The 15,492-nt window shown below is 38.2% G+C and overlaps 1 protein-coding gene across 1 annotated transcript; it reads right to left on the bottom strand.

Moving 5' to 3' along the window:
- Positions 1 to 3,499: 3,499 nt before the first annotated feature.
- On the bottom strand, positions 3,500 to 13,668 carry sh3bgrl2 (SH3 domain binding glutamate-rich protein like 2). Its single transcript, XM_034698996.1, has 4 exons — positions 13,370 to 13,668; positions 8,481 to 8,666; positions 7,986 to 8,066; positions 3,500 to 5,290 (listed from the first exon to the last, which is right to left on the bottom strand). Exons 1-4 carry the CDS (start codon positions 13,412 to 13,414, stop codon positions 5,276 to 5,278), a joined length of 327 nt encoding a protein of 108 aa, XP_034554887.1. The 5' UTR covers positions 13,415 to 13,668; the 3' UTR covers positions 3,500 to 5,275.
- Positions 13,669 to 15,492: the final 1,824 nt, after the last annotated feature.

Here is a 15,492-nt window from a genome sequence, read left to right as displayed (position 1 = left end):
CCAGATACTTTCCGCATCGGTCAAAAGAAATTGATTTAAGTTATCTTGTGAAGTTGCAGATAGAGAGTAGGTCAAGACCGACCCTTTGCATAGATTTGTTTTTACAGGAACTCAACTTTAATCCACTATGACTAACTGTGCAACTGAGGCAAAAAAAAACAGACTCGTTGAACAGCCATCCGGCCATCTGGGTCAAAGGAGTAGGAAATGGGAGATGAAGAAAGAGAAAGTGACAAACAGGCAACAACAAGAATAACAAAAGATGATCAGGAATCATTTTAGCAATGCTATCCTGTCACAACAACGGTAGAAGTTGGAGTCAGACATGTCCTAGAGAGCTAAAAACTGCAGAAAGACACAAAGTTAATTCCTTTGTTTGTTTTAATACATGAAACGTGAAACAAAGAAGAGCTCAGTGTCGTGGAATTTCCATAGTCTTATATATATGTATGTAAGAATGTTTAACTCTTGTATTCTTTCAGTCTAAGTGTCAAGGGCAGAGTAACTTCTCCTGTCAGCTGTGGCTATGGGGGGGGATAGACGAGACAGGGTCAGTGTAGTAATCAAGGTCTCTCCCCCTGTTCCTGTCTTTATCTGTGTGTTGTGACGACTTGCTGTCTCCAGACTAGAGCACCGCTCTTCTTCTCAATTGTTTTGTTTCCTATTGTCCAAATATGGTTATCTAATTGTAGTGTCGTCTTTGGGGGAATAAATACCATGCCTGAGGATTTGTCTGACAGAACTGACTTGGCATTGCACCGCACTCCCCTGCCTGTGTACTGTTATGTTATTTCTCCTTGATCAAGTTCTACATTAACTATTTCAACGTAAGCCGCCAGAGTCTCCTGAGTCATCTGTGTCCAGTGTCCAGTTTATTTATGAATTCCATCACAATCAGGAGCTCTGTGTGTTCAGACCCCCAGAAGTCTAGGGCCTATAGCAGTATAACAAGGAGCTGGTCCAAGCCTGATCAGTCCCTAACTAAAAGCTTTGGAAGTTTTCAATCTGCTCTTTGTAGTATAGAGGGTGGAGTGACTACAATGAGCCAAATGCAGCTGAGAGGCTGAGGCTGGGCCTAGTAAACTTGTCTTAGGCTATGTTCACACTGCAGGCAAAAGTGGCCCAAAACCAATTTTTTGGGGGGATCAAGTGACCAGGTCAGATTCTTTAGAGGCAGTGTGAACACTCAAATCTGGCCCAAATCTGATTTTTTCAAATCACCACTTCCATATGTGGTCCTGAATCAGATACAGATCTGATTTTTTTTTCAATGCGACCACAGTGTGAACGGCCAAGGCGCATTTGATTTACATTTGATACTTTCATGTCACCTTATAGCGACACACGTCACAATTCTGCGCAGCTGTAGCCTTGCAAAAATGGAGGATGGCGACGATGGAGCAAGTCAATGGAGGGACAGCGAGGTCTTGGACCTTATAAATATATGGGCAATAAAGGCCACGTCTGGGACGCCTCAGGACCTCCTGACAGAGATCTAGAAAGTTAGATTTTTATGTTGGCTTTTCCTTCAGCATACCATTAATTGTGATCTGAGACGTACCGCCTCACAGTTGTTACAGGCATTAAAAATCAAAATACAGAGATGGGCGGCGCTGGTGGCCTAGCGGTCTAAGCGCCCCATGTATAGAGGCTATAGTCCTCGTCGCAGAGGTCGCCGGCTCGAGTCCCGGACGGTAGACCATTTACTGCATGTCTTCCCCCACTCTCTACTCCCCACATTTCCTGTCTCTCTTCAGCTGTCCTATCCAATAAAGGCAAAAAAAAGCCCCCCCCAAAATAAAAAAATTAATAAAATACAGAGACGGTCCATTTTGTTGATGATGGTTTTGTTTGCTTCTGTTGGTCATAAAAAGCATCATAGTTCATTCAAGTCTGTTTCTATGTTTTAAAACAACTTCTACCTCCTCTGACCTTTTAAATCTTACAAAGTGAACATTAGACTTCCTCCAGTTTAAAGACAACTTGTTATAATGGGGTTGATTGCATTCATTGTTCAATTAAAAAGCCTCAAAGGTTAGGACCCAGTGCTCCAGACTCTTAGTGACAGGAGTAATAGACCTGCTAACCTCAGTCTTCTCAAACGACAAAACTAAGGATAGCAGGGGAGGTTTGGAGAGGACAGTGGGTTATACACATATTGATGTCTGGGTAAATCATTACAGACGCAGATATACGCAATGTCTCTGATGGGAAATGACACTACAACTCATACAAGGCAATGGGGCACTCTGACTGACTGAACAGGATGAACTGTTTGAACCAACCTAACATAACAAACTTCAGTCACACAGAGTATGTCATAGAACATGACTTCAGCTTCTTGCACGGACTAGCAGTCAAGTTTTCACCCACATTGATTATTTGTGCACCTCAAAGTTCACATTTTAAGTATGAATTAGCTACCAGCACCTGCTTGATTTGAAGACGCTGTTTCAAATGTTTACAGCAAAGCTCTTTTGAGGACAGAAAATTAGCAACTAGCATATACATTATGTGTGCGCTCCTGCACTGGTCTCAGTTAGACCACTGTTGGCAACAAATCATGTGTATCTGTGTGCAGTTTAAGCATTTCTAAAGGCTTTTAAACGCTTTGACCAGAACAAATGATCATGTTAAATGAAACATTTACATTCACAGCCACAACAAAGACATTACTGTTTCATCTGTTTGCATTTGCAACTCTTCCCTTTCCACGTTTACTATTTCTCACGTATCCACTGCAGCCTCTCTATCCCAGTTAAATAAATAAAAAACATTGTGGTAACCAGATGAGTAAAAAGTGGAATGGTTTTTCAAGTTTGGTGAGTTTCAACTTTCTAAATTTGTCTCAGAAGCTTGAAAATAAGACATTTTCTTTTTAATAAGTTTAGATCTTGTTTTGATTTTCTTCTTCTGTTCTGTAACATTGATCCCAATAGCATACCTGCAGCAATAATACCACTTCATACAGGAGTTAGTAGCATACTGTGGTTCAAAAATAGCAACTATAAGATACTTTTACCCCTCAGGTAACAGAAGAGTACTCTTCTGTGTACAGGAAAATGCTAATTTCCATTGGTGCTATTTTGGGACATATTTTTGATGTGTGGAGACCAATAGTCTATTTCTTTTTAAAGTTATATTTTTGGGGCTTTTTGCCTTTATTCCATAGGACAGCTGAAGTGAGACAGGAAACATTGGGAGTAGAGAGTGTGGGAAGACATGCAGGAAATGGTCGACCTGTCGGGAATCGAACCGGCGACCCCCGCGACGAGGACTGTAGCCTCTGCATGTGGGGAGCCCAGACCGCCAGGCCACCAGTGCCCCCACAAATAGTCTATTTCAATGCTTCCATAAGCTAACAATCTTGTAGAAATAGTATTCAAAACATGAAGAAGTATGGGATCATATGAACTAAACATTTGAATCTAGTCTGTTCAGTTACAGTAAGGTACTGAGCCTTTTTAAAGCAGAACAAACAACCAGTAAAGAGTCAGAGTCAGAGGTGTTACAAAGTACATTTAGTCAGTTTGCGGTCCAACGGGCTTGCAGGGGTCCATTCACAAAAATTACAACATAGACATCACATGATTTCACAATAAATGAGGATACAACTCAGCAGAATAGGACAGTGGTTAATGTCAACAGCAACAGAAACACATTTAGTGTGATGTTCTCTGTGAGTGAAAATGACACATCCTTCAACGTGATGGCACGGTCTTCAGGGAGGAATGGCTAGTGTTAGCGTATCTGTTTATCTGTGTCCTTCATGTGTAAGCAGAAAGGAATTTGTAAAGCAACCCGTGATCATTTTATGAGGATTAGAGACTAAATGCTGGTGTTTTTGAGAGAGGACAAAGAATAATCATATCATAACATGTAAAACACACAGAGAGCAGTCTGCTCACAAATCAGCTTCTCTGTGCCTCTGGGACTTCAGGACATGATTACAAGTAGAGAGGCACAGCAGGGGAGGCTTCATCTCTAGATTATCTCTACGCAATAAAGTATAATTTCTACCCTGTGCTCTGTCATATAAGGCTGGAATAATAATCCTTAGTGTGTGCTCCTTCTCCTGTGTGTGTGTACCCATTTGACCCCGATTGTAGCCGTGCGTATGTGTAGGTCTCCATCAGAGAATTAAACCTGTGATAATCTATATTTTTCATGCTCTCATAAATCCCATGAAAAGACCAACAATGAATACACCTTCAATCTTATTCCTCTGTGTCACAGGGCTCCACTGTTGTCCATAAACACATGAATATAATAGAACCCCAGCTTGTTGTTTACTCTGAGGCAATCCTGCAAACACAGTCCTGCTGCTACACCAACTGTGGATTAAATCCCATGTCTTAAAATAGTCCGCACAAATGCTGTTTACTCTTGTTTGAGTTACATTTGTTCAAAAATCTGTAGTGCATCCCTGTGGTAGAAAATGGCTTGGACTTTAAGTTTGATCTACAAATTTGACATCATAAGAGACAAAGAAGCATATATGTGGTTTTGGTCTTTTCTGTGGATTTGCAGACATTAATAAAAATGTAGAAGAACAATTAAATCACCATTTTATGAAACCAGAGTGGCAGTGGAAACTCACAAAAGTATTTTATTGTTTTACCGTGGAACCAAATGAAGGCTGGGGACTTTCTGCCTCATGTGTTTTAGGATTGGAAGGTCTCATCTGCTTTGTGAGGAACTGCAGTGTCAACGTCACCTCTGGGAAAACTCCCTACCACACATGTAAGCATACAAATACACTCACGCAGGCAATAAGGCTGGGCCCCGTGTTGTTGCAGGCTGCATTAAGCGCTGCCTCTCGGGTCCTCTGTTTTAACACAGCCTTCATTAACAGCTGCTGATTGAGACACACACACTAAGGCATGCACACACATATACAGAAAAAAGCAGGTGTGTTTTTACTCTAGGTGACTTGTTTGACCGAAATCAACTAATACAAAAGCCGCTACATACGTCTTCTAGTTTGCACAGATATGATGCTACTGGCAGTGTTTGTGTTGAACAGTTAAAGGAGACAATCTTCTCTGATTAAGTCACTGCGGTCTCCTGAAGATCACACACTTCTTGTTGACTCGGGTGACAGTGGAATGTTTGTTTTTTTTTAAAGTCGGGAGAAGTCGTACACATTGACATCTGTGGGCCGCGTCTGCAGTTTGGCAACATGCTGGCATGGTAGCAGAAGGAACACAGGAAGTGCGTTTGTCCAAATGTTTTAAGGTTCCTTGGACATTGTGTACCAGCAGTTTGACCCAGGCTATGACTCAGAGTCCTAGAGAGAAGGGAGGAAATGGAGAGAGGTTGAACACATGGTTATTGAGACGCTTCTGTGTGTCTGCATTTCTGCTTCTGACTTTACAAAGAATTCATTGCAAACATAATGATGCGAGTCAAAAAGATAATGAAATGTGCTCAGTGAAGTCTGTGAACAAAGCAGGCATGGACGTACAGGAAATAAAATATATGAATCATGGATGTAGTCTCAGTGACGTCACCCATTAGTTTAATAAGAAGCGTTATTCAATTTAAAGATGGTGGTCAGCATATTGGAAACGCTGACTCCATTGAACCTCTGGTTAATAAAGAAACAAGTGAAGAGGTAGAGTTAAGGCTATGGCCCAGACACATGGCTTCAGTCAGGAGGTGGCCAGGCTGGGCACGGTCATCCCTGAAATCTGATTTGCCACACATGTCAGATGCAGCACTTTTATTAAAATCAACACTTTGGGTTGGGTTTCAAAGGCTGCTAGAGGCTTCTTTGCATTTCAGTGTGGAACATTTTCTTGTGTCTCTACTTTGAATGGTGACTTTGGACAAACATCCTTTAGAGTCCTAATAGAATTAAGTTCAGCAGATTTGAATGTTGCCACTCTGTTGAGTTGCCTTTCACATTTTAAAAATACTGTAGAACATTTTTAAGATTCTTTTGTATTAGAAGTTAAAGTAGATGTGTTTAGTGGAGATAACTCTCTAGGTTTGGGGTAAGGCCCTAATATTTACCTGATCACCCCTACAAAAATCTGGATCCCTAGTCTGGCCCACCCCAGTCACAAAAAAGTCTGGGCCCCGCCCCCAACTACAATGTTCCCACCTGTCAGTCTAATCAGCCACGCCCTTAATTATGCTACGTTTTGAATCTTAGATAATCAAAACAGATGAGTTATTTCAAACTTCACTTCCTGTACAGTTATTAGGAATAAAGCTATTATAGAGACCATATAACGTTTTTACACTTGGTTGTAAACATAATTATTTCTGCTGTAAGACAGGGCATATCATTCAATCAGACTTTGTTTGTAAAGCACCTGAATACATAATATTGCAACACAAAGTGCTGTACATAACAATAATAATGGTAGTATTAGAATAAATTAAAAATACTATATATTTACAATTTATAGAAATATAGTAATTTTAAATTATAGATTAATATATTCAATATCAATTATTCATTTAACATTGATATTTAAATCTAACATTTTATGTACATTTAAAATATAATACGGGCCTCAAGTGGACACTTGAGGAACTGCAGTTTTCTGTAGTTAATCGCATTTGTGATGATTAAATTCTGATATGAAGAGCGGTTATGTTTCTCAGGTTAATACAGCAAATGATTGACTTTAAAGTTTTTTGTGGGTTTTTTTTTTCTCAGTTGTTTAGATATATCATTATTATTATTTATTATTCAAAAGGACCATGCATATTAATTAACACTTCTGTAAAAAGGCCGAATTAGCCAAAAGGCTAGTTTACATCCGTAGTCCCTTGCCAGATGTTAGAAAGGCTCCCTAAAAAGATCAAGATTAAACAAAGATAAAATAGAGTAAAATAAGATTAAAATAAGAAGGTAGAGGAGAAACCAAAACACAAACAAACAAACAAACAAAAAAGAAAAGAAAAGAAAAGAAAAGAAAAGCTATATATATATATAATATAAAAGCTATACTGTCAGACAGTCATATATACAGAGGTGAGCCTCTCTCTTATACTCTAATGACACCTTTTGTCTCCAGGTGACTTGTGATGTCATGATAGCGTTTTCCATTCCTGATTTTTATGCCCTCATACACTCCCCAACTACACAACCAATGACATTGATATTCATGTATTATTATTTTCATTATATAAAGAAAATTACAAATACATATTGAACACTTATTCAAGCTTTAATTTCAAATAAATCTCCTAAAGAGATGATTATTGTAGATTCTCCTTCTTGGATATGTAAACAGAATTTGTATAAGTATGAAACAGTTTTTAATTTTTTTTAAAATGTTGTTTGTTTGTGTCTGTCTGCCTGTTTGTCTTCTTTTTCTCATGTTACAAATCAACTATTTAAATTCAAATAGTTTAAAGTCAGTGAGGTTTGCTCCGGCTTCAGGGTGGAGATTGGGATTGGGCCTATCTGCAATTTCCTTGCGGTTTATCCATAATCAGATCTTTTGTAACTTAGTTATCCAATCGTCTACTTGTGGAGAGACAGAAAAGAGATGTGATTGAGGAAAATCAAATAACACTTAATGATGATGAATGTGAGCAGGCTCTTTTGATTCTGACAATTAAATGATCATCACGTGATCACTGTATGTGTCTGTGTTTGACAACATAGTCCTAGTCCAGCTTTCATCTGATAAAGATGACTCATAATCCGATATATATCATATTAGTTTTAGATGAACTCCATCCGTTGGTTGATTTGAAACCATGATTATCAAAAGTAAAGAAAATATGCATGAACTGCTATCAAGTATTTCAGAGGCAGCTGTCAGAAACCAGAGCTGCTGAGCCAGCAGAGGAGAGACATGATGCACAGAGGTTGAAGTTTCAGGAAGTCAAGGCTGACAGGAAACCTTGTGGGCTGCATGATTTACACGGAGAAAACAGAGGCGGAGTGTTTCTGTCTTCAACTGTGGATGCCTTTTATTGTGTTGCAAAGCCACAACTCTTATATATATCTCCCTTACTTTCACTGACGGCTGGGAGCTGAGCCCAAGGAATGCAAACACAGTGTTGTCCTCCTTTGACTGGAAGAAGTCTTCATAGTCCTGAGAGAGAAAACAAGAAGAGGATGTTACATAATCTCCACAAGTTTGAGGGATGGCTGCAAACATTCCTGCCAGATACTGCTGCTTTAAATATAATTCAATGAGCATGACATTGGGGAGTAATGTTGGATTACCTTGGCCAGTGAGAGTGACGGCAGGAAGAGCAGATAATCTGCCCCGTCCATGAAACTGGATTACGACAGGATTACAGAGGAGCATGCAAACTCGGTGGAGGACATAAACTGGCATGCTCTGACTGATTGAACTCATTCAGCTGCATATTTAGCTCTTCCCTAATGTTGACTAACTGTATAATAAAAGCCAATTTATCCCACACGATTACCAAATCCACTTTCACGTGTGTGCAGATCAGACTAAAGGTGTGCAGCTGTTAGAAACAAACAGTGATCATACCCCACAGTAGCGCTCCTCGTTGAAGATCTGTGGAGGCAGTGGGTTGCCTTTCTCCGGCTGCTTGTCTTTTGGGATGTTGCGGTACATCCACAGCCTCTGCTCCTCCAGCATGGTGATGTCTACTTCCTGGAAGCTGATTCGATTGGCCTCGAGGAAACCCACGACTGCCTGCTGATGCTTCTTCACCTGGAGAGGAGGAAGATAAACACAGTGAAGAAAGGATAGTGAAGGAGAAACCCAGACATCCACACACTGAATAATCACCTGTTATCTCCTCCATTCATGTACATTCAGACACATAATGTGGCTACACAAAACGTTATATGAGTGCATGCATTTCCCCCTGTCTGTGTTGCACTGGGCCAGTAAGGGTCTTAAATACTCTCCTCTAATATGAAATGGTAAGATGACACCCTCTGAATAAGAGCAGGGTGTCTCTTTCCCTCTCGTGTGTGTGTGTGTATTCTCTGCACTGTGTCCACTGGTAACTGGGACATTAGGAAGGATTATTGATTAGTTAAAGAGCTTAGGATTGAAGACGGTATCATGTGACCTTGTATAATACAGTTAATGAGATTTACAGCTTAATTAATCATCTATTAATTCATCTTTTATTTACTTTTGTTACTTTTAAATCTTAAGGTGATGAATCAGGATGTTTGGTGCTGTCTGTCCCACTTTAGGTCTATGAAACAGATGCAACAGCTCCCAGTGGGATGTTCTATGTGCTCTGGGATGCTCTCCGTTTGTGTGGGAGTGTTTGTGTGTGTCTTTGAATGATGAGAAAGAAAAAAAGTCAGAGGGTATTTTTAGAGGACAGAAGACTCCCACGGATGGGAAAGTCGTAAAAACATTGAGACACAGTCCAAATGTTTTAGACTCTTAAGAGTCTCTCTTCTCTCTGTCCTGCAACTTTAAAGCTCCTGTGAGGAGATTTTAACCGGTTCTGAAACAGGCTGAAATGAACACTGATATACGGTGTCCTTGAAGGACAAAACACATTCACATTTACTGAGTTAATCCTCTAAATGCATCAAACTAGAGACAAGGAAATGTCATTTTAAATGTGTTGTTATTAGTGATGGACTGTGTTGAGTAGCCTATGTATTGTTTTAAATGCTAGTATCTTATCTTATCTTAATGAATGTAAATTAAGTTGTTTCAGAAATGGTAAAAGTGTTCCGTCGTTAGTAAAATTGTCTCACAGCTTGTAAAAGTGTTTTTTCGATTTTGTAAAAATGTTTTCCAAAATGTAATTTGTCTCTAACTTAATAAAAGTGTTTCATCTTTTGTAAATGTGTTTTGTCCTTCAAGGACACCGTATATCAGTGTAAATTTCAGCCTGTTTCAGAACCAGTTAAAAACTCCTCACAGGAGCTTTAAAGTTGCAGGACAGAGAGAAGAGAGACTCTTAAGAGTCTAAAACATTTGGACTGTGTCTCAATATGTGTTTACGACTTTCCCATCCGTGGGAGTAAATTTGTCTCCAACTTTGTAAAAGTGTTTGATCTTTTGTAAATTTGTTTTGTCCTTCAGGGCCACCGTACTGATGTCTCTTTATGACCTAAATAAGCAAACAAGACCATCTGCAAAAAGACTGATTATGTCCATATATTTATTTTGGATGTCTAAAGCCACTGGAAGGGGTAGGTGTTATACTAAGAGGTTAATTATAGCTGCCGAAACAGCCTTTTGTAATGTTTTCCACAGCAAATATTCTCAATGAGAAATACATTTGACTCTTACAACAAAGCCAGGCAAAAAAACCCAGCTTAGGAGCGTTGGTTAAACTCAGCAGGTAGCACAGGCGACCCAAATACAGAGGCTACAGTCCTCACCACACTGGTTGCAGGATCAATTCCCAGTCCCTGGCATGATTTGGCTTTTGTCACCACTCTTCTCTCATTTTCATTTTCCAACTCTCTCAAGGTGTCCTATAAAAATAAGGGCAAATCCCCCAAAATACAAACACTAATCTAGTAGATAGAAGGTGCTACATTGACCATAGGGGGTGCCAAAATCAACACAAACCAAAAGTCCCTCACAGGAGCTTTAAACTAAAAAATATACATTCACATCTATTTAATTTAAGTGTATGATTGAGCTCTTAACAACAGTGCAAAAGAGCAGATCATCTTAAACAAGTTTCAGGAAGGTGTGCCTGAACTATTACAATTTGATGCTTTTATTTTGTAGTACAGTCCTATCATTCATTAACTGAGTTTCCTACAGAGTTTTCCCATTAATGGAGAAAATGATACACACGCACGTTGAGTTAGAAAGAATAAATGTGATGCGTGCTTCCCTTCAAGCTTGTGTGTAAACACTGCATGTGTCCATTATCTTACTGATGCAATAAAGAGCCACAATGGAGCCATTGTTTCACCTTAAAGACAGTAAGGGATTGTTCAGGACAGGCTGTTGTACACACATCCTAACATAGACGATGATAGATAGTCTGTCAACACGGATTCTGTACGTGTGGCTGTAAAATATCTTCGCTTAGACTCTCACTAGAAAGGGAATGAATTGCAAGGATTTAAGTGTTTAAAAGAGTGAAAACACCACTTTGGTGTAGTCGAAGGTTAAAGCTTCAAATAGAACGACTTTAGGATGTCACATTGCTGCTCTTCAGCAAGGTACAAATGATGCGACCTTCCTCTGAGCTGACATGCAGGCAGAGAGTGAGTAAATAATGCACGAGGTGCCCCCAGTAAGGGTGAGCCAGAGTGTGTGTCAGGGGGTGGGTGAGTTCAGATTTTGTGTGTGTGTGTACATGGATTAAAGACAATACAAACACTCATTAAAGTATATGACGCTTTGTTGGAGAGCACTTTCCAAAATGTGGGGATTAATTTGAGGGTAATCCTCTGGTCTCATCCAGGGACAAACAAAGGGGAAAGACAGGGATTATGATAGAGGAATAACTAAATTACAGCTATCCTGAGGACCAAAATAATCCAAAATTGTTGTTTGTTTTTGTTTTTATGGGCTGAAATGCCACTCCCACAACAAACTAACTTTGATTTGTGTTGTGATCTTTGAAAAAGTGGGATTACTGAGCTTCCTGAGCATGAATGATGCCTTAGATCATGAGATTATCTGAGGATACTTTGTTGTGTCTGTTTTTTATTATGAGGAATATTTCTAATCAAGCATCAGAAGTTTAAAAACAGAGGGAGAATGTAAAATCAGAGGAGACTGAATCTACATAACCATGGAGGGGGGGGGGATAACCTAATTTGCACTTCATTCATTCTGTGTTGATGATTTCCGCCCCACTAATCTGCTGTTGTTAGGCTTGACTGCTCATTTTATGGGACACTGTAGTCTTTACATGATTACTTTCCTCCTGCGTCCGTCTTTTCCTGTTTACACTTCATCCCTGGACTTTATTTCACATTCCCTCTCTTTCTCTGGCTTGTTTTTTTTTAACTCACACAAATCCTCTCCATTAAAATCAGCTGAGGCGTCCAGCATCACCTTCCCTTATTTATCCAATCACTTGTAACTCAACTGAAAGCATTCAGAGTGAATCACATTCACATGAGCTCCACGCTCACACCGCTGACCCAAATGGTCGGCCTATTCGAGCGTGCAGGACTGTGCTTCTTGTGTTTGTGTGAGAGAGTGTGAGTTTTGAATGTATGTGTCATAGAGTTAAAAATAACTGCTATGTAAACGCTCAAAGATTGTGCAGTTCGGCTTTAGAGCCTGATAAGATAAATATTTTACTCATTTGCCCCATTACCTAAGACTTTTAGAATTCACGTAGGAGTCTTGTTTGATACATTCTGCACAGACTCAGTTTGAGAAAGACTTTTTACAGCTTCTCCAGAGAGACACTGAAGAAGCAGCGCATTAGGAGAAGCATTAATCATCACTGCAGGTCATTGCAGATGCATTTGTCTTCTACTTTTTTTGTAATAAATCAAATATTTTGTAAGTATGAAGCGTCAGAAAACTGCGACGAATGGGAAATGGTAATTCAGAGCTCAAAGTTACATCCTTAAGTGTCCTGAGTGGCCGACAAAACCTCCAAATATTCTGTTACACTGTAAAATACTACATTTTTTGTCATTTGACAACTCAATTAAACCTTTAAGAAGCCACAACATACAATAAGTGACATTCAAAGACGTGAACTTACATTCAACAGTGTTCTAAGGCAGCTCACAGTACATGGAAGGACAGTACAACCTCTACAACACACAAAAAACAGGTACACCTGCGGCTCCTCTGATGGTTCAAAGCAAAACTGAAAGCTTTGAACTAGAATAAAGGCTTTGTCCTGAATGTACGTGTTCAATATTGCAGGATCTAAAGCTGCAAACATTTTGTTAATCTCATATTCTCCATTATCATTTCATAGTTTAAAGAAAGCATGATGATACTTTTATTGTGTCCACTCCTGCACATCTTTTTGCAATTGATGCCAAAGGCTCATTCATGGTCTGTTTGCACAACACTACTTTGATCTACTTAAAAGAGGGAAAAGAATTACATTCACTTTACTATGAATGAAACAAAGTGAGCTTCAAGTCAGGTGGTAATGTAATATAATAAATGTAACCCCTTTTTTTTTTTTTTAAATGCATCTTCCAATAAAGCTTTATTGGCACATTTTTACCCCAAAAAATTAGGAAGTCAACCCTGCCAATCAGAACTGAGCATCTCAGTCAATGATTAACACCCTGCCAGCATGTCTGAGTGATGCTGATTACTTTCCCTGCTTGTGAACAGTCCAACAGGCGCACTCTCAGTCATGTTACATAATGAGAAAAACACTATTCGGTCTTATTTTTGGAGCTTTAAGTTTTTATATAAATGCATTTCTTATATGTGCATGCATCATGTATCATTGTCAAAATACATTTGCAAACACTCACCGCTACAGAGGCTGAGGAGGAGGCGATGTAAACCTTGATGACCATTTTAATCCCAAATTTAATGACAGACTGACAGTCGACAAACAAACTGCACGGTGGCGACGGGTCACGTTTTTCCCCCAAAACAAGTCCAGACTTTTATCTCCAGGTTTTGTTATTGAGCGAGTGAAGAAGCACGTCTCCTGTATGCAGACTGAGCCATGATAATAAAACAGCGTGCGTCTCTACAGCTGACTGTGGCTCACAGCAGATTCTCAGGAGCAGCAGGCTTGATGCAAATCACTAGACTTCCGGTCGGGATTTTCAAAATAATAACTGCTACCGTACAAATAAGTGCTACTGTGAAAATAAGAGCATGGACACAATATCAGGTGAAAAATACAGTCAATGATTTTAATCTATTTTGTTCAACATAATAGAACATGTGTGGTATTATTTATTAGGTTAGCACGGGTAAAGCTAGTAATAATAATAACTTTATTTATATAGCACCTGTAAAACAAATGTTTACAAAGTGCTTTGACGGTTCAGATAACAAAGTAAGCATTCAGACAGCAAGTAGGAATTTTAACCATGCAAAACAAAATGCAATGCAAGAGGTTATAATACAGGTTAAATAATACAGGTAAATTAAACAGAATGAAGTGGTGGGACAATAAACCAGTAAATCGTTGCTGAGAGGTTTTTCAATGGTAAATAGATAATATAAATGAACAAATAAATAAATAAAAATGGACAAGTAAATAAAAGCATTAAAAGGACAATAAACGAGGTTTTCAGATAAGAGGACGACACCACATTGGGGAAATTAGAAAAAGTGAAAAGGATAAATTAGGAACATTACAATAAAAATAACAATAATAAATTCAACAATAAATAATCAAATAAAATAATCAAATAAAATTCCAAACAATTAATTAGTTGGATAAAAACTAAAAATAATAATAAAATAGAAGTAAAAGCAGTTAGAAAGATAAAGTCACATAAAAGCAAGTCTGTAAAAATGGGTTTTAAGAAGATATTTAAAAGATCATCCCTTAACAAAATAAATTCATTTTATTTTGTACTAATGTTCCCTAATTTTATTGCATGATTTTTTGTTTTACTACTTCAAAGTTTATTTTTGTTGTTCACCATTACTGATTTATTTTTAAAGAAAAATAACACTTAATGTCACTGACTCCGGTTACATCCGGTAACTTTATGCAGGTAATCTCCTGCAAACATTTTTAGGTCAAGTAGCTGATATTATATAGCATAATTATATACCTGTAGAGGTCCATAAATACAGAATTACCTGTACATTTACAATATGAATATACCAGTCACAGAACTCAAAAAGAAAAATAAGCCCTTTCTCCCCAGCTCAGCTCAGCAGCAGAAATGAATGCATACAAATGTGGGAATACAGCAATGATGAAAGAAAATAAAACCTCTTAGACCGGCAGAGTCTGCAGATCTCTAACATGTGAAAGAAATGGTTGCCATTTGTGAAAGAACTTGTCTATTTATTTATTCAGTCATTACAGTATGCTCTTATATACAGTATGTAAGAGAGTTTTTCTGTTTCTGTTTCTGTTTCTGTTTCTGCACCGTTTTTCATACTGTGTATGTTTGCTTTTAAATAACCTGGTGCATTTTTTATGGTGCAATAACTTACCTTATCTATTTATCAGATAGAAGTGTACATAGTGTGTATACATCCGTAATAGTTGCCATATTTTATTTTATTTTTACTTTATTTTATTATATTTTACCCTTGTCATTGCTATTACTATTGTTATTATATTTTTTTAACTATGTTAGTACATTGTTGTATTCCCCTGTCAAGTGTTGTAAGCTGCTGTAACAAAAGAATTTCCCCCAACGGGGGACAAATGAAGTATATCTTATCTTATCTTAGAGTCAAAATATTTATAGAAAGAAGGAATAAACTAAGATATAAAAACGAAGAAAAATAAAATCAGACAAATAAAACAAAATAAAATAAATGAAATAAATAAAAAAGTATGTAGAGAAGTGCAGACAAGTAAGAATTAGCTATGTACAAAGGTGCTGGGAACTTGTAAACCATATTGTTTATTTCATAAATATGAAATATAAATTACTTTGTTTTATAATAG

Source organism: Notolabrus celidotus, chromosome 13 (assembly GCF_009762535.1).
Source record: "Notolabrus celidotus isolate fNotCel1 chromosome 13, fNotCel1.pri, whole genome shotgun sequence".
Taxonomy (NCBI): domain Eukaryota; kingdom Metazoa; phylum Chordata; class Actinopteri; order Labriformes; family Labridae; genus Notolabrus; species Notolabrus celidotus.
The sequence above is the reverse complement of the archived record's forward strand: the minus strand, read 5'-3'. Positions and strand labels throughout refer to the sequence as shown.

Bases quoted from the DNA above. Each gene is read 5' to 3' on its own strand.
- sh3bgrl2 (XM_034698996.1), bottom strand. From the start codon at position 13,414: ATGGTCATCAAGGTTTACATCGCCTCCTCCTCAGCCTCTGTAGCG. The intron at 8,667-13,369 runs GTGAGTGTTTGC...CCTCCTCTCCAG, and splicing joins CCTCCTCAGCCTCTGTAGCG to GTGAAGAAGCATCAGCAGGC. The intron at 8,067-8,480 runs GTATGATCACTG...TTTCTCTCTCAG, and splicing joins ACGAGGAGCGCTACTGTGGG to GACTATGAAGACTTCTTCCA.